General features: G+C 35.8%; 1 protein-coding gene across 3 annotated transcripts in view; it reads left to right on the top strand.

Annotated features, from left to right (window-relative positions):
* Nucleotides 1-24,882, top strand: part of LOC106662279 (rap1 GTPase-activating protein 1) — a 378,158-nt gene that overhangs the window by 251,186 nt on the left and 102,090 nt on the right. For all 3 annotated transcript variants that reach the window (XM_014386258.2, XM_014386257.2, XM_014386256.2), the window contains exon 3: nt 15,213-15,302. In XM_014386258.2, the coding sequence (XP_014241744.1) occupies nt 15,213-15,302 (90 nt within the window). The remainder of the gene's footprint in view (nt 1-15,212; nt 15,303-24,882) is intronic.

Genomic DNA, 24,882 nt, shown 5'->3' with positions numbered 1-24,882 from the left:
GTATTTTTTTCTTCAAATTTCAGAAATACAGGAGCAAAGGGAATTGTTTTTTTCTTTTTATTCTCGCCGAGTAAAATGATTGAAAGCCATTATATTTCGTGGTACGAATGACAAAATAACTTCTTTCAATTAATTAATCTTTATGTAAGGTGTAAGGTTTGGTTGAAATGAAAAAGTTAGTGTCACGTGCGGGATTCGAACCCACGACCTTCGGCTCAATACGCCGCTGCTCTAACCACTTGAAATCTTCTTCCTTCAATAAATTGAAACATTTAGAAAGAAAATATTTATAATTAAACAATTGTAAAAATATTAAGAATGTGAAATTCTTGGGGTCAGCAGAGGATGAACAATGAAAGAGTGTTTCGGTTTCTCGCCATCTTCAGTAATCACGGGTCCCCCAACTGAAGCTGAAAGGCTTACAAAATTCATACGAAACAATCAAAGTACAAACTTTCGACGAAATTTTTTACCCAGCACCAGGGGTACACGATTCTAACGTTTCTTCTAATTCCCTGATTTCAAAGCGTTGTTTCAATAAAATATATGGTTAGACGACATGAGTGAGGATATAAGGAGGGTGAGTCAAAGCACATGCAATGTACTCGCAATTCCATTTGTCTAGCGCGTTTCCGCCATTCCCATCAGTGCTGAGTTAAAACTAATAAAAACAAATATAAAAAAAACATATAAATCCATCAATGAAGATGACGAAAAGCCGGAACGACTATCTCTATATTCTTATTATGCTATACACATATTTTATAAAATAAATTATATCAACTGCGTAATTATATATTAATTACGCATAAAAAATCAGTGATAAGTCTTTTAAATAGCGAAAATTTACGAATTATAGTGATAATCAGTTGTTCATTCACTCCCAGCCTATAAAACAAAAAGATTGCCTCTCTCTCATTATTTCTTATTTCTTTTAATTGCTTGCTACTATTATAAATGTAAACGTTTAGACAGTTTCATTTACAAGGCTATTATGTTATATGTTGTTTATTGGGGAGGGGGTTAAAAAGTTAAATTTCGTTGAAAAATATTCAGACTAAATCTTGACGGAATGTTAGTCATTATTTTGAAGCTAATTTCTTGCGTCACCGGCTCCGTCAGTTAGAATATCTGAGGAGGAGATGGATGAAAATGTTAATAACGGGAGTCAGTCTCATCAATCCGCACTTTCATATCCTTGCGAGAAAAAACACAAATGATTGCCGATTCGATTACCAGCTTCCAAGTAAAACCTACACATATTGACATTAATCAATGCATTAAATAGTTAATAAAACAACGTAAAATTTTATTACGTCTTGTTATAATAACAATGATAGAAGCATGATAGTAAGAAAGAGTTTAATTAGGTGAGGTTATAAAAGTTTTAGTATATTTTAATGGTACTTTTCAATCCTTTTTAAAAGAAAGTCCAAATTTAAAAAAATATAAGTACCATTCAAGAAAATACATTGTCACCATTTTGATGGAATTAGGACCAAAATGCACAATAAGGTTCAACAGTATTGTTTGAACTTATTGATGCTTATGTGTAAAACATGGAAATTTTCACTTCACTTAAAGAATTTTATTATATGCATAATTAAATTCAGCTAGAAAGTCTTATTTAAATGTTAGCTATATCGACCACTTTTCTATTCACGAATACTCTGGATTGCGGTATGGTCTTGGTGAAAAAGCAAATTCAGTGTTACTGTCAATATTTCGATCTATTTTAAGGTCATCATCAGAGCCTATATTAATTTCAATTCATTATGAAAACATATTTGTACAATTTATTTAACAACCAATATAACCTATATTTGTTTAGCGGCCATAATTGATCAATTAAATATTATTTTGATCTTAGGTCTTGGTTGAGATGAAAAAGTCAGTGTCACGAGCGGGATTCGAGCCCACGTCCTTCGGTTCAATACGCCGGTGCTCTAACCACTTGAACAATCATGACAATCAATATAACTACTTTAGAACTTAAAAAACAATTTTAAATATGTGTATAGATTAGGAAAGAGATAATTACCTAATAATAATGAGAAAAAATAATAATCTATTAATTAAATTGAATTAAATTGAAAATGGTAAAAAGAGGGAAAATTCGAATGGTTATAGGTTGAGATGGAGAGTTGGCGTCCGATCGAGGTTACGATAGCTCAAGTGGTAGAGTAGCGGCGTATTTAGCCGAAGGTCTTGGGTTCGAATCCAGCTCGTGACACTGACTTTTTCATCTCAATCAAGACCTTACTTCGAAAGAATAATTAATTGAAAAAATAGTAATATTGATCCGCGAAATGAAACCAAATAGAATTACTGAAGCCTTTCCTTTGATAAAATACCTTTGGGAAATATTGCAGATTTGCACAATCATTTTGAAATAGTCCAAACGAGGCTAGGCCAATGTTTTATGGATCATTCAAAGCTTGAATCATTTTGTCTTTTAAAAGAAGGTTAAGCCAAAATATTCGTAAGTAGTTTAATAATTTGAAGAGGGAAGAACGTTAACTTAAGAAAAATCGACATTCCTGTTATGCATAACATCAAGATTCATTTATTAAAAAGCATAAACTATATTACAATTAATTAAGGTTTTTAGTTGAGATAAAAAAGTCAATGGCACGAGCGGGATTCGAACCGACGATCTTCGTCGAGAATCCAATCCGATTACACGACATTTGAAAAATGGCAAAAAGGAGGGAAAATTAAAAAAAAAAAGGTGCGGTGGAGATGGGATGTTGATGTCCGAGTGAATCGAGGTCACGATAGCTCAAGTGGTAGAGCAGCGGCGTATCAAGCCGAAGATCGTGGGTTCGAATCCCGCTCGTACCATTGGCTTTTTATCTCAACTAAAAACCTTAATTAATTGTAATATATTAATTGGTCAAGCGGACCACGAAATTAATGAATTTAACTTCTATCTATACTTGTCACTATTTTTTTTTTTTTTTATGGCTTTTTAAAAATTAATAGTATTGATATCCAGAAGTCCGAGGTGTGTCTAGCCGTAATCGATGGGAAAAAATAGTTAGCTATTTCTAATTTAAAAAATGAGATTTAATAGGAAAAAGACGAGGTGCGTCTTGTGAGATCGCCAGTCGTTTATAATGAGCTTTTTTTCCATCTACTATAAGTTTTCTCATATGAATTTTCTCATTATAAACACATTATCGAATAGATTTACTTGCAAGCCATAGAAAAACCGTTTTCCATATTACTTTATATGCAAATTTCTTAGTTTAAGCAAAATACGTTCTCTACAAAAAAGGAAAAGAATCGACTTTTAATAAGAGAAAGATAATTGGTTCGAGCCGAGTTAATTAAATTTTTAGAACTTGCAATCTGCAGTGTAGTGAATTTTTCCCACGGCTGTGTTTTTAGATCGCGCAGCTTTCGCACGTGGGAAAAACACACAAACGAGAAAGATATCCATCTAAGAGTGAGTGATACTACAGAGCGGTTAGTCAGAAAGAGATAAGTTCCTTTAAAAAAATAAACAAACAATAAAAATAAATTTAAAAAAATAATAAAAAACAAGCCCGTTGAGAAAAAAACAAGTTATGAATAAAAGGAATCCGATAAGGGGACGAGAGTTATTCAGTAATCGGAAATCACGGGGTCAGGGCGACCCGGGGGGCAGTTAACAAATTACAACTTGGGTCAGATAAAGGTGCCCCAGCAAAAGGAAGACTCTCAGAATTATGTGCGGAGGGGTTCAGAGCAAGGGAAAGAAATCCCAGCCGGAGATGGTGTCTCAATGCTCGCGCACGACGATTTATGTATCAATTAGAGGACAGTGCAACGGCCTTTGTTTCAACCCTTGTCCCAATCTGTAGTCCGACTTCGATAAAAGTGCATGCAACAGCTATTCCTTGTGTAGAAAACACGCAAAAAACTTAGAAACGTAATTTGTTCATTCAACCCTTAATTTGGCTTCTGATTTTATCTTTAGAATACGAAATAAGTAAGCTTGTTATGAATGATTTCTTGTTGATCATTGGAAAAAAAGAAACATACAGACACACAAAAACTATGTTCCAAAACAAGTATCTATACAAATACAGTAAATTCTGTTTTTTTAGACATGTCACTGCTCTTTCCCTTTAACATAACCTGCATTTGTCGATATATTATTGAATTTCGTAAACTTATCTCTTTTAAGTTATTATATCGAATTCCATTTTCAAAGATGGGTTATTTTATTGGTTACTGGGTAAGTTAAGATTTTGTAGATGTATGATTTTGTTTGATTAAAGCTCCCTTCTCTAAAAACCATATACAAGGGAATCCATACGTTTTACGATCGTTGTGATTGATATTGTCATAGTAACCCTTATAATAGCAGAACGTCAAATATATATTCATGAACCTGTAATTTGGTCGATTACCGATCATTCTGGTCTATTTATTCTCTCTGTTGTCTGTTAGGCGGATTTGGCCTTGTTCAGTGTGTTGTGTTGATCAATATTTGTTTGATGATAATCCTCATAATGTAGCAAAACGTTGGCCTGTTTATAGTCGTTGGCATTTAGAACGAACGCTGTAAATCAATATTTGTTTAATGACCATCCTAATAATGTAGCGGAACTTCGATTTGTCATCAATATGGTATTTAGAACGCTTTAGATCAATAATTTTTTTTATAGGGATATTTTATTAGAATCTTAAATTTCTGATTATAACATTTCATTTGATGGTACATAGTTATATGTACAATAATTTACATATTTGCACTGAGGAGAGGAAATAACCAATATTTCACCCCCACTTCACTAAATAAATTGCACTTCCTAACCGTCAGAAAGAAGACCGCGAGGCCATTACCTCTTGAGACAGGATTTTGGGGATGGGATCTGTTTTGGACAAGCTTGGGCAAGACTATTGGAGTGGTGAGAGATTATTAGGTAATTGGTTGATTTTTAGAAATTAATTTTTGGACAAATGGCATTTTAAGACCGCTGTGGAGAGTAGTATTACGGGGAGCATTTATAATCGATATGAGGACTTGAAGGTTTAGCAGTTGCCCGATGTTCTATACCATATGTGCAAAGCGTGGTGTTGATTTATGTTCTATTTTGCTTTTGACTTTTCAGTCGTGTAAGCTGCTCCCATGTTAAACGTGAGTCTAGGTGGAACCCAAGGTAACGACCACAGTCGGATTTGGGAATAGGAACATTGTTGTTGTAGATTGTAAGACGAGTGTAAATGTGAAATGGACATGTTTTAATTTATCTTCATTTTTCATTGTCTACACTAATCCACTATAGATGTGATATACCCCAAGCAACTGCAGGATGGATTTAGAGGGTAGTATGTAGGATATGGAGAACAATCCGAGCACACTACCCTGCGGTACTCCCTTGGCCATTCGGATTAATCTGATCCTTGTCGGACCCGAAAGAACCGCTCTGTTAGCTAAAAGCGGAGGAATAACTACACACAGAAGAACACAGTTTAATCTATATAGGAGACCTTTATGTCACAGGCGGTTGAACGCTTGTACCACATTAAGCAAGGATCCTATGCAATATATTTTTAATGAAAATGCACATAATGAGGCAGAACATTGATTTGTTGTTGAGTGGAAGAGCAGTTAAAACGTTGTAGGTCAGTAGTTATTTAATGATTCCTCCTAATGTAGCAGACCGAGACGTCAACAGTGGTAGAGTATTTAGAACCCAGAAGTTCAATATTTGTTCAATGAATCATTACAATCAATGATTGCATAACGACAATCCTCATAATGTGGCAGAATTTGGACATCTACAGTGCACTGTATTTAGAACGCTGTAATTAAATATTTGTATATTCGCAATCCTCGTAATATAGTTGAACTTTGATGTCGACAGTGCATTGTATTTAGAACGTTGTAGATCAATCTTTATTTAATGACAATCCTCATAATTTTGCAATACGTTGGCTTGTCAACAGTAATAGCGTATTTAGAAAGCTGCAGATCGAAGTTTGCATGACAATCCTCATAATGTGGCAAAATTTGGACATCTACAGTGCACTCTATTTAGAACGCTGTAATTAAATATTTGTATAATCACAATCTTCGTAATATAGTTGAACTTTGATGTCAACACTGCACTGTATGTAGAACTCCTTAATTAATTAATTAAGGTTTTTGATTGAGATAAAAAAGTCAGTGTCACGAGCGGGATTCGAACCCACGACCTTCGGGTTGATACGCCGCTACTCTACCACTTGAGCTATCGTGACTTCGATCCACTCGGACACCAACTTCCCATCTTAACCCCACCTTTTGAATTTTCTGTCCTTTTTGCCATTGTTTCAATTGTGTAATCTATTTGATTCTCGGCGAAAAATAAAATGGCCATGGAGAGCTTTTAGTGACGTATGCTTCATTTTAATTCATTAAACTCACTATTTTCGTGGTCCGCTTGACCAATTAATATCATTCAATTAATTAAGGTTTTAGTTGATCGAAGTCACGATAGCTCAAGTGATAGAGCAGCGGCGTATCAAGCCGAAGGTCGTGGGTTCGAATCCCGCTCTTGACTTTTTTATCTCAACTAAAAACCTTAATTAATTGAATGATATTAATTGGTCAAGCGGACCACGAAATATAGTGAATGTATGTAGAACGCTGTAATTAAATATTTTTATAATCGCAATCCTCGTAATATAGTTGAACTTTGATGTCAACAGTGCACTGTATTTAGAACATTGTAGATCAATGTTTGCTTAATGACAATCCTCACGATGTTGCAGAACTTGGACATCTTGAGTGCATTGTATTTAGACCGCTGTAATTAAATATTTGAATAATCGGATTCCTCATAATGTTGCAGAACGTTGACTTGTATTTAGAAAGCTGTAGATCTATATTTGTTTAATGTCAAACCTAATAATGCAGCAGAACGTTGACATTTAAAACGTTTCAGATCACATTTGTTTAATGAAAATCCTCTAATTAAACAGAACTGATTTATCTACAGTATTAGGTTTTAGAATGTTGTTGATCGATATTTGCTTATTGATAATCCTCATAATGTAGCAGAACTTTGACTTGTCAACGATGGTGGGCCATCCAAAACGCTGCCCGTGAATTATTTATGTCTCTTTAACAATAAATCAAAATGTCAAAATCGTGATACATAATAAAAAAATAAGTGGGAAACTCACAAAAGGAAAACACGTTGATTGTTAAAGACCACTTTAATCCTTAATTATTTGTAGATTAGGCAATATAAATAATAAGTTAATAAGCAATAAAAAGTTCAGACGAGGACTTTGCCTTAAATTAGACTTAAACGGTCAAAATGCTTTGTTTTATCGTTATTTCAGATTTATTAAGAGGATTTTAAATTATATCTTTCACACGGTCCGTTAAACCGACCATTTAAGGGCGATGCGACGTTAACTTATATTCCAGCTTGTGCCAATAAAATCCCCAAGTGGTTTTTTTGCGACTTAACTTAGGTGGTTTCACCGAGATTGGGTTTTAAAGGTTATTTACCAACTCTAGTTATTCACAATCGGGCGTCTCGTTAAAACTTTTCCCGGCCACTAAACGGGTGTCCCGTCTTTTCGTTGGGGACGGCGTTATCTTCCGTACAGCCCACCCATTCAATCTGCCTATAAAATTAGGAGAAGATCCGGACGGGATCTTTTAATACGCCGCTTATCATCGGTTTAACCTGTATTTAAGGCACGACATCGATGGAATAACATTAAGTAACATAAATCAAAGGGAATCAGTGGTTTGTATCGTGATAGTTCAAAGATTCAAGTAAATACCGGATTGACGAATGAACACCGGATGAAACGCGCATGGGAAAATTGAAAACCAGTATAGGCGTATCAAGAAAGATCATCCATCATTAATCATCAAATTTCCCCCATATCGATAAATCAAAGTTACAAAAATAAATTAAACAAAGAGGCTATAATTAAAACCCAATCTCTTCTTTTTAATGGTCTTCCGGGTAAATTACCCCCTTTTTTTAAAGTATAGTTGACCAAGGACGGCTCAAATAGCTTCATTTTGTATGTTAAAACAACATTTGATCAATCTACTCTGTTGACCTTTCTAATCTGCATGCTTATAAGCCAAGGATGACCGATTATGGCTTCTTTTTTTTTTTTCAAAAACAATTTCCAAATAAAATACATTTTACACGGCTATTGTTATTGTTTATTTTTATCTCGACAGAGTAATGCATTCTTAATTTGTAGAGATCTTATTTTGTTCACCAATCACACTTCAACCATGTACAAGTAAATTAAAAAAATAAAGAATTATATTTTAGCGGGTTTTCAGCTTTGGTAATAAAGGAAATTGGATAGAAACATAAACATAGTACATGACCTATATTGTAGTGAGACAGCTCCACTTACATTTTTATGAATAAACCCTAAAAACATCAAAATGAAATATGATTCATAAAAACAAGGCAAAAGCCAGGAATGTCTAGTAATATTTCTTTTATATTGTAAAACCAAGACAAAATATTAATTATAATCGAAACAGTGTATAACGCATTACATAAATTATAACACTCTTCAGTCAAGTGAGCGAGCTTTCATAGCGCATTAAAAATTTCACTCAGAATGACAATAATTTTCCTATTTTACGTCTGTGTAAACACACAGGTTGGAGATTCTCATCATAATTGAAACGTTCCTGCCTAGGCAACTGGTACATAAAACGTATGACGAATTTTCCTAGTTACGGCACGAGAAGGAAAAAATGACTTTATGCTGTTTTTAACCTTGCACACGTGTAAACCAACCTTTACATAAAACGTTGGTGAATTTATGCGATAACGCTATCCACGGGCATATTTTACTGTCTGGCTTTAAGGAAAAAAAACTCGCTATGTATGAAAGTATTATCACTATTATATTGTCATTTGACTTGAATGAGTATGACTTAGTTAATTTATAGGAAATATAAATTTTTATAAAAAATACCATGGGTCACAATAGTAAAAAAGTTAAAAGACAAAGCCTAATTTTTAAATGAAATAACTACAGAGCACATACTTACACATATATAATAAAGTTACGTACCTCTACATATGTGATTTTTAAATATAGACGTCCGCGCTCATTAAACCTATTAAATTTTATGCATCCAAGCAAATCATGTGACTAGTCAAGGGATTAAGCGAATTGCAACATTCGGAAATTAAAAGTCAAACCTAATAAAGTTTTTAGTACAGGCAAAGCTTAGAAACGGGTTTCCAAATATAGATTTCTATCATAAAAGATCAACCAACATGGGGTAATATTCATTCTAAGGCTTTTTCGTATTTCCTTTCAATCTAACAGAGAAGTTTAAGCGGATAATGAGTCGGTCATAATTTTTCAATTGAAACGATAAACCCTGATCATCCTGATCAGCCTATTTTCGTTGTACAAGCATCGTCAACGATCGCGATCAAACTGCTTGCAGAAATTTCAATAGCCACTCCTGATCATGGACGCAGTACAAGTGATTCTTAAAGAAACAATGAAAATCGAAAATTTCATAGTTACCAGGGAAACTGTGATGGATAATTTGGATCAGTTGTAGTAGGTTAACTAGGTGTTGTTGGTCGGTTCTTTCATCGTTGAAAATTGCACTACCCTTCAAGCTAAATATACTCTCTACAGTACCTCCATTAGGTATCGTGGACCGATTGAACAAATAAATTCTTTTTAATTAATTAATCTTTAAGTAAGGTATTGGTTGGGATAAAATTGTCGTCATTTGTCGCAGAGAATCAAACAGATTACACGACATTTGAAAAATGGCAATAAAGGAGGGAAAATTCAAAAGGTGGGGATGAGATGGGAAGTTGTGTCCGAGTGGATCGAAGTCTCGATAGTTCAAGAGGTAGAGCAGCTGCGTATTTACCCGAAGGTCGTGGGTTCGAATCCCACTCGTGACGCTGACTTTTTATCTAAACCAATACCTTACTTAAAGATTAGTTACTTGAATAGTCTCTATAGTACGTTTATCTGCTATTTTGTGGCATTACTGTTCAAATTTATTTACGTCTCATTTCTATATTACTCCAAATTTCCTTGTTCTGTAAATTGAGTTATAATTCCTAACATCATGAAATTCAGGCTAATAGGTAAGTAACCATTGGTTTTAGTAGCTTAGCTCTTTCCTGGGTTCCTCTTCGTTCATTTCTTTAGGCGTTAATTTCGAATAGGCTCTGTCTTCCATTTTCCGGTATTAGAAGTATAGACCACTTTTTTCACTCATGGAGACTCTGGCTCAAGGTTTGGTCTTGAAGAAAAAAAAACAAATTCAGATGTTACTGCCAAGCTTTCGGCCTTTTAAGGTTAGGATTAGGTGCGTCGGCGGCCGCAACGGTTTAGGCCAGGGGTGCTCAAACGGTCGATCGCGATCGACCAGTCGATCGCGAGTGCTTTTTGAGTAGATCTCGAGAAGAAAAAAATTTTTAATAAGTAGGTAGGTAACTAAACTACAAAAATGTATTACGTAATAAAATAACACTGCTTGCGGCAAAAGGTGGCTTTATCAAAGGAACGCGCGGCACTTGTCAAAAAAAAGCCGCGTTGTTTCTAGACTAGTAGACAGTACAGTCTAGTCTAGAAACAACGAGAGACAGTACAGTCTAGTTTCGGGCGGCGCGTTTGAGCCTCTCAGAGTCGATCGTAAGTAGTCTAAAAATATTGAGGTAGATCGCCAGCAGTTCAAGTTTGAGCACCCCTGGTTTAGGCGTTGTCACGGCGCTCATCACTGTATCCAGCGGCCCTGCACTCGAACCCGACATACTTACAAATGGAATTTTTTTCACCGGCACCTCGAGAGTTGATATAACCTCTGCTGTTGCGAACCCTCGTAAAAGCCCAGAGTGCTCGTTAGTCATTCTTCCTGACAGAGTCAGCATCTTTCTGTCTCAGTGTTTCAATATTTTAAGGTTATTTAATGGGCAATGGCCTGGAAAAAGACCTATTATTTCCTTAAATTTCTTTCTCAGTGATAGATATATTATGGTTTTCCTGGTTTGGATGTTGAGGAACATCCTGCGCTGTTTTCACCTCGGTATCGTGTATTTATCTATTGTGTTGTCATTCGTATTTATTGGTTCAGAAGTGGGTTAAAATATGTTGAACTGATCGTTATTGAACTGAGTTGATCGACAAAAAAGATAGAAAACTCGCTTTGTCGAGAAAATACGATTTTATATTTTTTCCGTACAAAAAAGGAAATTTCTGACAACAAACAGATTTTCTCCGAAAACTACGCATTTTTCATCTACTGAAACTTTGCAGTCCACACATTTTCGCTTTGAAAGATATTTGAAGAATTTTAAACAAACACTATGCTTTGAGGAAACTTGCCAGAGATTGGCGAATTTCACAACCTACTGAATGGTGTGTTTAGTAGGGTAATCTTTTTTTTATGGAAAATGATAGATCACACCTACTAAAAAACCGTGCACCGTAGGAAAATAAGGGTTTAAAGTCAACTGGAATATTTAATTTGAATTGTGGACAGAAATGTTCTATTAAAAAGAAAGAAAAAATGAACCCTACAAGTTAAAATTAATAATAAAGATTAACTTAAAACTACTTAATGAAAAAAAAAGGTCAATGGTTTTAAAGATTGTTTATAGTATAGGATTGTTGAGGTTTAACTAAAACATTATTAGGTTTGACGTTTAATTTCTCAATTTTGTAATTCCCTTTATCCCTGGATCACACTTGGATGCATAAAATTTAATGGGTTTATGAGCGTGGACATCAGTGTTTAAAACTCATATTCGTAAAGAGATAACTTTTTATATATGCGTTAGTTATGGGCTCTGTAGTTATTTAATTTAACCATTCGGCTTTGTTTTTTTAACTTTTTTACGATTTTAAGTAATTATACTTTTAATCTAAGGTCTAGGACGAGATGAAAAATCATGTGTCACGAGCGGGATTCGAACCCGATACGCCGCTGCTTTAACACTGTCACAAATAGCACAAGAGGTTGAGATGGGAAGTCAGTGTCCGAGTGGATCGAGGTCACGATAGCTCAAGTGGTAGAGCAACTGCGTATCTAGCCGAAGGTCGTGGGTTCGAATCCCGCTCATGATACTTGCTTTTTCATTTCATCCTAGTTTTTAGATGAAAAGTAGAATTAATTAAAATAATTAATAGTGTCAAAACTGCTAAATGCATACATGGATTTATAACTATTGTGACCCATGGTATTATTTAGTTTAATGGTTAGGTTACGTTCACATTGAAAGCCGTAAAATAAATGTTCCTCCTCCCTCGCCACAGGCTAAAAAATAATTTACACCCTTGAAGTTCACAGGCGTTCCGAAACTTGGCTGAGTTACACCCGTGCTGAAAGGCCTCCGGGCTAAGCATTTCGCGGTGTGCCTTGAGGGATTTTCCTCAGCGAAGTTGCCGCCGGTAATGGATACAACTTTCTTGTTCTCCGCGATACGTGAACAACCCTCCGGCTCGTCGGGGAGGAGTAAATCATGGGTAGAAAAGTAAAACACTCGCCACTTTATTTTCCGAAGAATGGAAAAATTTATTCACCAACTTTTCTCCCCTGGCTTCATTTGCTTTCCTACATGACATTAACTAGCGGGAAAATCTCCTATACACGGATTTTTAACCCTAGAAGGTATCGTCAATCATTCGAGTCAATATTGATCTTTATTTTTACTGTAGGTACACAGATGAACATAGGAGAACATAAAAAGATTAACGTACAAAGAATGTATAAATGGCGACAACATAAAATCACCTAAAACACGTCCACACCTGAGTAACATAATACATACATACGATTTCAGATATGTGCAAAAACCTTTCTTTTTTATGTAACCTACAAAAAAAAATATTCTCGTATGTTCTCCTAAACTAGCTAAGCAGGTACGGTTTTTTGAGTTTCACGTTTCTCGCGATTAAAACAGGAAATCACATTGATATCATCAAATTTCACGTTATCATTCTAGGGTTTAGAAGACGTCACGGACATCGCAAGAAAAATTCAAAATAATACTAAACGAGTCAGGAACGTTTTGTAAAACGGCCCATTATATAAAACACGTTGAGCAATAACGCTTTGTGCCCTAATATAACCTGAGTTTATAGCTTAGAATGCGAACAGCATGAAAAATAAGAGCTTGAAAACCCTGTGCCTACTTTCACCTAATAAGATTTAGTACGTGCTCTTTGGATGTATGCTGTGCACCGTGCAGTACTTGTCAAAAGGAAGTAATCTTTATATAGAAAGTTCTGATAGAAAAAAAAAATGATTGATTCAATGTAAGATTCGGGTGTTCCGATGGGACAAAGAATCCTAAAATATGAAAGTCTATCCTTATACGTGTACGTTTACGTTTATTTTAAAGGGTCACCAGCTTACGTGAAATCTTCAAAACAGCCATCTGACAGTGATAATTTAAATGATAGAGATTGGATTATTGCTTAGTGTCGGACAATTTGGATTGTTTTCACAACCGAATAAACTTATAAAAGGCTTTGTTTGTTTAAACATAATTGTCTTCCGTTTTCAATAATACATGTTTCAATCTGCAGGAATAAAAAATCCATGGCCAATTTCTTCTCTATGCTAGGCTCACACTCATCTCTCTCTCTCTCTCCCCCCTCTCTCCCACCCCCTCTCACTCTCTCTATCTATCTATCTATCTATCTATCTATCTATCTCTCTTTCTCCCTCGCTCTCCCTCTCCCTCTCTATCTATCTACTTTGGTGCACATGTCTACATGCTTTGTTTTTTAATTTTTTTACTATTACTTTACTAATAAATTTCTTTAGGTTTTTACCATTTTTTTATCACGATGATAAACATTTGTTTGAAATATTTGGACATTTAGTGGTTTCTAGGTTTGAGATATTAGAGTATCAGGGTTTTCCTTTAACGTTTTCTCACTTTTGGGCTGTTAATATTACGTTCGTTAATTTTCTACTGATCAGCTTCATTGTCATATTTTTTACAAATAATTTACATTTTATTGTAGTTTGATCGTTTCTGATCTCTTTTGTCTACCTATCCTCGCTATAGGTCACTTGAAGGCGTATTTCGGCTTCTCGCCAAATTCAGTGGTGAGTCTTCTACTAAATCATTTTAACTGTGTGACACGTTGACTCTCTCTCTCTCTCTCTCTCTCTCTCTCTCTCTCTCTCTCTCTCTCTCTCCTCTCTCTTTCTCTTTCTCTTTCTCTTTCCCCCTTTCCCTCTCTCTCTTTCTCTTCTATTTTTTTCTCTCTCCTGTATTTCTGTATTTTCACTCTATCTCTCCACCTATTTCATTTTGATTGTTCTTTTCCTTCGTCTCACCCATTTTCTCTTGTTCAATTTTTCTATCTCTATCTGTCAACCTATGTACCTATCTTCTTTTTCAATCTCTTTTTTTTCATTCTCTTCTAGCGAGCGAGCTAGAGAGAGAGTGAGAATGAGTGAGACACCGATCGACCAACCGACAGAGAGAGAGAGAGAGAGAGAGAGAGAGAGGGTGGTCGAGAGAGAAGGAGAGGAGGTGTTTGGCAATAAACTACGCTATCAAAAGCAAAAAAAATCGAAAACAAGAATTATTTAAATTCTTAGCACTTTTAGCACATTTTAGCACAGAAAAAAAAGAAATTATATCAACTTTACACTAGACAGGTAAGGATGATTGTAAAAGATATTGTCAGGGATAAGGCCAAAAATATTATGAAAATAGACTAGAAATTATGTAATACTAACTAAATTTGCCTATCGGAGAAAGGCAAACTTTCTTTTGTTTTAAAACCCACGATATTAAATAAACATGATCACCATAATCTGACATTTGAAGTTGTTTAATGAAAGGTCAAACGCAATAAACTCTAGAGTTTCCTTTCTCTTAAAGATGAATTACCAATAATTAAAAGTTAAAATTTTTACTCATTTTTAAGATTACTATGTAGTCAGGTTACAATCGGCCTTTTCACAGACATCATAAAATATTCTATTATTACAGCCTTTATGTACTTAACCTAGGATAATAGCGACGAGTTAATATATAGGATAAAATTCATATTTGGTTATTAAAACGAGATTGATAAAGTAAGCTTTTAATACAATAATTTTAATAATTTATTATTAAAATTAACATTAATTGATAATATTGAATATTGTTTCATTCAATCAAATTCAAATTCATTTTACTGATCTTACATAATTATGTTAACTGTTTTTTTTTTGTTTTTTTCAGAGCGCACAAGAACTTTTCGAACTTCTTGAGAGGGTACAATCCAGCAGGCTGGATGACCAGAGATGTGTTTTGCCGGCATACTTTTCCCAGGTAAATCAACAAATTTTTTTATTGCTTGCAGTTAACCAAATGTTGTACCCTGCGATGCTGAAGAAAAAGCAGATTTCAATTCGACCACCTTCTTTTATACGAAAATATGGATAGTCAACAACAGCCGTTTAGAAAGCACAATTTTATAATGTTGGAATAATAAATAATGTATCAACGCCCATTTTATAGCGAGAAGCACGTCCAGATCGCAAATAAAAATGATTTTCGATTATAACGAGCTCGTCGCGCGGTATCGCCTGCAGTGTAAACAGGTCGCACGCTGTTTTCTTTCTAAGGGATTTTACATATGTAACAATTAAGCAAATCTAATGATTTTTCACAATTGCTTTCACAACGGATCATAAATAAAATTTAATGTTGAATAAGAGATTCATTCAGGCATCAGGACTTATACCATGGTTTTCAAAAAAATGTGCAAAATAACTCAAAGTCAAAATGGGATTTTCCAATTTTTTCCGTTTCTTTGGCGCGTAAAAATTCAATTGGGGGCATCGGTGGCCGCAACGGTTTAGGCGTTGACAAGTCATCACTGTAAGGTAAAGGTCCCGGGTTCGAATCCAACGGCCCTGCATTCGAACCCGACATTCTTACAAATGGCACCCTGAGGGTTGATATGACCACTGCTGTAGCGAACCCTCGTAAAAATAATAAAGCTTAACAAAGCTCAACTTTTAACCCCTTACATTAATTAATACAGTCATTCTTCATTTTTATAGTTTGATTTTTTCAGTCAAACTATTTAAAAAAAAAAAAACATCGTCACCCCCTCCGGGTTCATATAACCGCGTAGCTGACATACCCTCATAAAAAATAAATAAAATACAAAATATTCACTTCCGCCTGACGGTCTGAGTTACCGAACACAATCCATTAATCCATTACACTGCTCCAAAAAAGTGACGAACTTAATTTTTTGCACAATTTATGATTTTATTTTTTATTTGATGTAATTTTTTTGCAAACATTTTCTATTTAATGCGTTTATAATGTGTTATTATACACCATTTGATATACATCTTTAATTGTTTTGTTTACAATGAGGCATAATACGTTAAATCCTATATTGACTCTTTTGCACAAAGGTCAAAATCATGTTCATTATTTCCAAACAGATCTCAGAGGGGGAGGTCCGGGTAGCCCATGTGTAACATAGTCCAGGCTTAAGAAATACTCAGTGTTGTTTTGATTTCTTGACTGAAGGGTCATTAGTTTTATATTTTTGGTTTTAAAATGATCATTTCTGAGAAGCAAGTAGCTAGCGTACTCGCATTGATCGAAGAAGGTTTTAGTCAACGGTATGCTGCGCGTGTTATCGGACTGCCTGAACTAACTGTACGGATAGCATCCATCGGTATCGGGAGACTAGTTCCTGTCATAGGAGGCGTGGTCGGGGAGACAGAGAGCGACAGAACCTTGGGATAATCGATTTTTCCACATGTGGCACCCTTTATTGGTGCTAATTTCATTTTAATGCACGATGGCGCAAGACCAAATTGTGTTTTGCAATATCTTCAGGATGTCGGCATTTGCACATTATGTATGCTCGCGGCCCTGATCTCAACCACATACTTCTTCGGGGCGAACTCGGAAGAAGAGTTCGACAGCTAAGAAACCCTCCTTCAACATTGCCAGAATTAACAATTGCATTAATGGAAGCATGGGAGGAAATCTTGCAAGATGTTATTCTAAATTTCTTAAGAAGTTAACCACAGAGATTAGAGGTTGCAATTCGCGGGGGGTGATACTCTATATTAAAATTATTTTTAACGGCTCCAGGTGTTTTATAACAAGGATATTTTTCTTTATTATATTTAGTATGATTTTATGTACTAACCCCTACTCCACACTTATATAAATGGTATAATAGTATAATAAAAAATTTATCTTGAGGTAGAAAATTACCGCACAGCAAAAAAGTGAATATTTTAATGTTCGTCACTATGGACGAATGGAAAAAAATTTATGGAGCAGTATACTACGCTGTCAATTATTTATACACAAGGAGAAAAAAAACCGTATTGTTTTTTAAAAAAAACGTATTGAAATTTGAAAAAAAAAAATTGGCGGGAAAAAATTATCGCTTGTTGACATTTGGGAGCGATCTAACGGCTAGAAGGCGAACAAACAGACGTCACTCGGCCAAGCGGACCGGCCACTCTCTCACGATAGCTGGGGCAACTATCGTGTTGCGGCTAACCACCGCCAGGTAGAGACGTCATCAATGTATTTAAAATGAATGAATATAATATTATTATATCTATTCAATAATTACTTCAACAGTAATAAGTATCAATGAAAAATATATATGGGATTAGAACATAAAAAAAGTGAATTATAAAAGTTTACTATACCTGTGTGCTTAATTACCTTCTATTTATTAAGGACAGGATAGACGAAGATCAATGCTTAATACGGCTAATCCAAAGTTTTCCATTTAGGGAAACGCGATTATCTTGGTATTTTTCGATGTTGTTATGTCTCTTGTGCCTACAATCTTTAATCGTGACATTTTTTCAACAGACCACGTTTCTGTTAGTGTTTTCTTTCAAGGGCCGCGATAACGATCCTTTTCTTAGAAGATTTGTGACAGGAAATGAAAAGAGTTACGTACGAAAATACACTTCGCAGGTTGGGCCAAATGTATATCTGTCAAACTTTTCTAAAGGAGGATTTCACCCAGATAGAACCATTTTGGAGGGAAAATATCCACTGTTGAAAGCGTTTGCGCTTACACTGCTCCCACACACACACAAAGAAATCCCGGAAGAAATAAACATTTTCGCATCGAAAAACTTTTATGACAACTTAAAAATGAACTTAGTGAATGGGCATCATTGCTCAATTATAACACTAATAAATCTCAATTAAGTACAAAGTTGAATTTCTTTCTTTGAAATCCGATAGATTTTGCTATTCTTACTCGTATTATTTCAACAGAAAAGTCTTTAAAGTGGGTGGTGATATTTGGTCAGGGATGTTAAACTTATCGGCACTTGATCGCTCTACCGGGTCTGTCTACTCTCTCGCGGGTTTCGGCTTACGACATCCTCACCGAGGAACAGTTCCTGCAATCTAAACTAGCGAGACAGTAGACAGACCCGGTAGAGGGATCATGTGTCGATCTGCTTAAAAAATGCTTGCTTTCTGCTCTATCATTGTTAAAGAACATAACTGGTAATGTACAATCTGGTACTGAAGCATAGGTATCAAAATTGTACATTTATTGACCTTTTAAATTAAAAGGTACATTTCAATTAATACATTACATACAGGTTAATTAATTGAAACAAGTTATTTGGTCAGTCGGACCACGAAATATTATGGATTTAATAAGTAAAACGAAGTATACCTTCACTAAAGCTCTCCGTGGCCATTTCATTTGTCGCCGAGAATACAATCTTGATTACTCATTTGAAAAATGGCAAAAAAGAGGGAAAATTCGAAAGGTGCGGTTGAGATGGGAAGTTGGTGTCCGAGTGGATCGAAGTCACGATAGGTTAAGTGACATAGCAGCGGCGTTTTATTGGGTTGTCCGGAAAATAATGCAGGATTTTGGTATTAAACAAAAAAAAAGAAACTAGTTACTTTAAAGCAATGTTCTTTAATCAAAACGTGTTGGTAACTTATTAATTCCGTCTGAGTAGAATTCAGAATTTTTAGAATTGATAAAGTCAATAAATGCATTTTCCAGTTCCGTTTGATTTTTGAATATTATGTGTTGTAAGTAGTGGTCCAGGTGTCTAAAAAAATGGTAGTCAGTAGGCGAGAGGTCCGGAGAGTAGGGTGGGTGAGGCAAAGTTTCATAGCCAAGCTCCAATAATTTTTGTGACGTTACACGTGACACATGTGGTCGAGCGTTGTCATGCAACAAAATGGGCCCTTTCCGATTGACCAAAGAGGGCTTCATTACTGCCAATTTCTGATGCATGGTATTAATTTGGTTACAGTATGATTCAGCATTGATGGTTTCGCCAGGATTTAAGAAGCTGTAGTGTATTAAACCAAATGAAGCCCACCATACCGTAACCATTACCTTTTTTTGATGAGTTGGGGGCTTTGGAAAATGTATTGGAGCTTCTCCTTTGTCGAGCCACTGTCCAGAACGTCTAGTGTTATCGTAGAGAATCCACTTTTCGTCACATGTAACAATTCTGGCCAGAAATGGGTCATTTTTGTTTCGACAAAGAAGTGATGCACAAACATCAAAGCGCTGATTTTTTTGGCGATCGTTTAATGAGTGTGGAACCCAATTTTCGAGTTTTTTCACTTTTCCAATCGCCTTGAGGTGGTCAGCGACGGTCGTTTTACTGACTTTGAGTTGCTCTGCAAGTTCTCGAACAGTTGTTTTGGGGTTTTCTTCCACCACTGATCGCAGAACATCATCATTAAGAGAGGAAGGCCTTCCACGACCTTCTTCATCTTCAAGGCTGAAATCTCCCTCCCGAAATTTTTTAAACCACCTTTGCACAGTGCACTCATTAACACAACCCTCGCCCCAGACTTGGTTAATGTTTCTAGCCGTTTGGGCTCCGCTTCGGCCGAGTTTAAACTCGTAAAAGAAAATCGTACGAAATTCTCGCTTTGACATTATAAGGATGACTGAATTATTTCCAAGTAGCGGAATGCTACAGAGGTAAACAAACAATATCATTTGGAAGAGGATTAATAAGTGTTGACATTCATACAAATGAGTAATCCTGTAAACGTAAACAGAATATTTTATATAGATTTTTTTTAATGAAAACTTAAAATCCTGCATTATTTTCCGGACAACCCAATAATTTAAAAGTCTTGCACTATTTGTATAAAATTTGTTAGTGCCTACAAAAGCTTACTTATAAAGAATGTTTATGGACCATTAATACTTTATGTACAATCAATAGTTCAATGACTTTTCTTTTCATCGATCTGTAATAGACGAGGTGGTAACAAAACCTACAAATCCTCATTTTCACTTATTTCACAGGTTGTCATCAGGTTTTCAAAGCCTCTGGGGTGTGTTGTTATGTTCTTAAATTTGGAAGCCACCGATCACAGCTGTCGCTCGATAAGGAGCAGATGCTACTGAAAAAAAGTCGACGACATTCGAAAGCTCTTTTTGCCGTAGAAGGGCATCGATTTCGAAGCATTTTGAAATGAGAGAAAAACATACTCCGGTGTTTGGCCGGCTTATCTTCTGCGATAAGGGTCGCGACCTGCCCGTTTCGAATCGGCACCGAGCAAACAAAAACGGGAATAAAACGTTTGATAAGGGGGGTACCTTGTTTTGACCGTCGTTCGATCCACGGCCATTTTCGCGGTTTGAAAAGAGATGAAAATACGTGACGACTTATTTTAAGTTGTACCTTGAATCGGATGAGATATCCTACTGCTAGAAATACCAAATATGAGGTGTTTCACTTTTGAGCTTTAAACTTTAAATCTTATTTTCAAGAAAAAAAAGTTATTTTATACAGAGTATCTAAGTAACGTACCACCACCTATATCTTTGCGAAAAACAAGTTTTTCAGACTTGACAGTTCATATAAAAAAGTATAGACAATACTGATCGGTGTGGTCTGCGGAATGATGAGTAATGAACGTGTAATATGGTCGTTAGCAATCATTTTCGGCTTTACCCAACATTGTAGATGGCGAATCCGACCGACTAACACATCAAGAAAGTCCAAAATGTTATTTAATTACCAAATTAATATTGCACAGGTAATTTGTTAGAGAAAGGGAGAGATAGATAGATAGAGAGAGAGAGAGAGAGAGAGAGAGAGAGAGAGAGAGAGAGAGAGAGATTGTTGGTGTGGGTTGCTTCCACACCTTTCATCTCTCCGTTCTTAGTCACATTCTCTTTATTTCTCATCCAGAGCGAGTGAAGGGATTGAGGGAGTGTTAGTTAAAGAAAGAAAGAGATAAAGGAAAAGACAGAAAGAGAGTGTGAAGGGAGGGAAAAATAGAGAAAGAATGGGAGAGAGGCAGAGAGTGAGAGAAAGTGAGTGAGAGGGACAAATAGAGAAAGAATGTGAGAGAGAAAGAGATTTTGTGTCTGTGTTGCTTTCTCACCACCTTGTATTTTACCGCTCTCACCCACATTCTCCTCATTTCTCTTCAACGCGAGTGGAGAGCTTGAGGGAGAGAGGGTGAGAGAATGAAAGAGAGAAAGTGTGATAGTGAGAGAAAGATAGAGAAAGACGGAGGGAAGAAGGAGAGAGGGTGAGAAAGAAAAAGAGAGGGAGCGAGAGAGAGAGAGAAATAGAGAAAGAGAGTGAAAAATAGAGAATGTGAGTGAGAGGGGTGAGATAAAAGGAGGTGATAAAGTAGCCCAGGCACAGACAGACAGACAGACAGACAGACAGACAGACACACACACACACACACACACACACACACACACACACACACACACACACACACACACACACACAAATCAATCTCTCTCTCTTACACTCGCTCTTTCTATTTTCCCTCTAACGCATGTGAGTGTTATGTTTAATGTTTCTACTAATGATTGCTTAGCCAAATTTTCTTTGCTTTTTAATGTCTCATTTCTCTGTTCCTTCGACCCTCCCCCCTATCAGCAAAAAAATATTTAAATATTTATTTTTGTCTTCGTCCCTCTGTGTATTGTATTAACAGTTATTAATTTTATGTTCAAAATATAAATTGACGCAATATCCTCAGCCGGCCATGGCATTTCGCCCCCTCTGCCGTCCAACATTGTGTAATTTTGGTTATCCCAACTTCAGTCGAACAACAATGTTCTACCGAATCTCTAGGGGTTCTGTATCAAAAGGGATAATGCATTTTAATGATTGAACCGAACGACTGAACGGAATTTGAACAACCATCGATAAGACAAACTCGATCCCCTAATTTTTTTACCCTAGAACCTTAGAGGGAAGGACGTGTAAGAATCATAACATACATAAAGAAGACCCGTAAACCTATTTCTACTAAGACATAAGTGAAAATAGTCATTTTTAATAATAAACATAATTATAAGAAAGTTGAAGATTCACATTGTGACCTTTATTGCTAAGAAAAGTATGAGATCGGGAAATCATGGATGGTCCTACTTTCAAACTGTATTATACTGACTTCAGACTTCCCTCAGACGTTTTTAAACCATAAGGAACGTCTTTCTTGCTCTGTAAAATACACTGCCGATTTGGAAACTTTGTATATATATTAAAGAATAAAGACATATAGTAGTAGTACTGACTTCATCACTATTATTTTTTTCAAGGATATTGGTTGTTCTTTACACCATGAACACATAAAATCAAAATTTATATTATGAGGTTCTTTAGAAATGAAGCTGCTTTATATAAATTTATGAGATAATCTGTTAATCAACAAGCAACACACAAAGGGATGGAAAACTCTGAACGAGTAATAACTTGGCCGGAGGCAGGTGCTGGCTGACACACTCGACGTACTGCGCTAATTGCGTTTTCCTCGTCGTAAAAATGACAATTAAAAGGTTGAAATGAGCCGGCGTAGATGGTATTAATCATTCACGGCCGGGTTTATATTTTAGGATGATAGGACCAGCGTCGACAAGGCTCGTGTTTTATTGGATTACCTTCAATCTCGGGTTCACGCAACAAACGAAATCCCCCGTGCCACACGAATCCTGTTTTCTTCCCTCTCTCGAGCCCGAGGCCGGAAGAAATATGTCGTGATGTTTGTGGCTTTTTCCGGAAAACGGGAAAATCCAGTCATCCGATGCGGCCAGGAACCACGGCCGCGGTCCCGGAAAAAGGCAACAACCTGGTTGTTCTGCCCGGAATTCTAAGCAAATGAGCCGGTCTTCTTTCAACTGCAAGTACCGCAAATGCCAACCGAAACCGCTACTCTTCCATCCTTTCTTTCATTCACAATGAAAAGTAGAGGGTACTGACATTTTCGGACGCGACAAAAATGAGAAAAGATTATGGAGAAAACCAGAGGTTATACGTATTTGATGGAATTTTATAATCACTGCAACAATTTTATCACTACGAAATTTTGATCGCTTCCTGACCCTTGGCGCACTGCATATTTTGCAGGTCGAAGGCAATATTTTGAAATCCGTCTTGAAGAAATTAATCATATTATAATCAACAAATTTGTTCCTATCCGATTAGCTACTTTCTTATTTGTCTAGTTTAATATAATACCATAATTCCCCATATTTGATTTTTTGTATATCGATCTTTCTTCAGTCCGCTTATTTTCACTGTTTTTCAGACAAATTTCATCTTAAGTTTCAACTGCATTAAAAGAAAATTGGGTGTGTTTTTCTTTCTTTTTCCCAACGTAGAACCCTTACGGCGGAGGGGTTGTTTATTTTGTACCTGATCCCATATTGATTACAGATATTCCTAAAAATTTATATTAATTGCAGGTTTGGTAACTGACACTTGCTGGATCGTCTTGTAGAATCACCTGCATCAGCTTTGCGCGCATCTTGATTTGGTCAGTCGTACAAAATTGGCCCCATGTCTCTTTTGGTCCTTTTAGACAACTGCAAGCTGCATCCGCGAGGATTAAACCCACATTCTCGTATTTTTTCCCATGGCCTTTTAACATTTGTGTTAGCACGTGTGACATTTGACATATGCATCTACATTTCCTTCAACTTCGCCATAGTTTCCTTTTTTCCATTTTTGTGAAATAGGTTTTTAGTGCTTGTTATTACTTCCAGTTTTGTATCCTGCGAGGCTTCTTTGCTGGCGCAATCCGCATCTTCATTTTCCAGAAATCCCTGAGTGCGCTTGTACCTTCCCAATGCTTACCTTCCATCTTCACGCATTGTTTTTTATAATTCCTCTGAGAATTGAGCTACTTTTTTTCAATTTTGAAGTATATCCAGAAAAATTTGACAATAAATATTTATTACCATAGTTTTAATGATTTGTTCTCCATCCTCCAGTCAGAGCTATTGAGAAGGGCTTTTAAGAATTCAGCCGGTTTGTTGGAATACCATCTAGCCGGCTTCGTTTTAATATTATCCTGTCCAATTTTGATGCTCTATATAATCTATTACCGCTGGGTAAAAAGACAGGAAAATATAAACTCTTTCAAAGGGTAAAATAATCTCTTAGTGTTCAAGGAGTTGAGAAAAAAAGGATGAAATAACATTCTTATCCTTAGAATTTATCAAGCAGGCCTGAAGAAAGTTTTTATTACAATTCTTACAATCGAAATAAATAAATGATTTTAGAATAGGACTTGTTTAATGGTAAAAAATATTCGTGGGGCCAGCAGTTCCATCAATATCATGTGTGGCTTATTAACGCTTTTATATGGGGGTTCATTATTATCAATCTTGATTGATCTAGTGACAGTTCATTAATTCAAATCAAACAAAACAGTTTCGATGTTTATATGAATTGTTAATTATTTATTAAAATGATTAATTATTATAAAAAAGTTTTGTTTTTTCACATACATCTGCGATGGTGTACTAAAAACATACGTCCCGACTGTGGAAATAATTCGTAGTTAAAATGATTCAATAACCCAACACAACTACCTAACATCCACGCTCATTATATATATATAATCCATTAATCCATTACAC

Source organism: Cimex lectularius, unplaced genomic scaffold, assembly GCF_000648675.2.
Source record: "Cimex lectularius strain Harlan isolate CLEC.00 unplaced genomic scaffold, Clec_2.1 scaffold122, whole genome shotgun sequence".
NCBI classification, from domain to species: domain Eukaryota; kingdom Metazoa; phylum Arthropoda; class Insecta; order Hemiptera; family Cimicidae; genus Cimex; species Cimex lectularius.
This window is presented reverse-complemented; position numbering and strand designations above follow the sequence as displayed.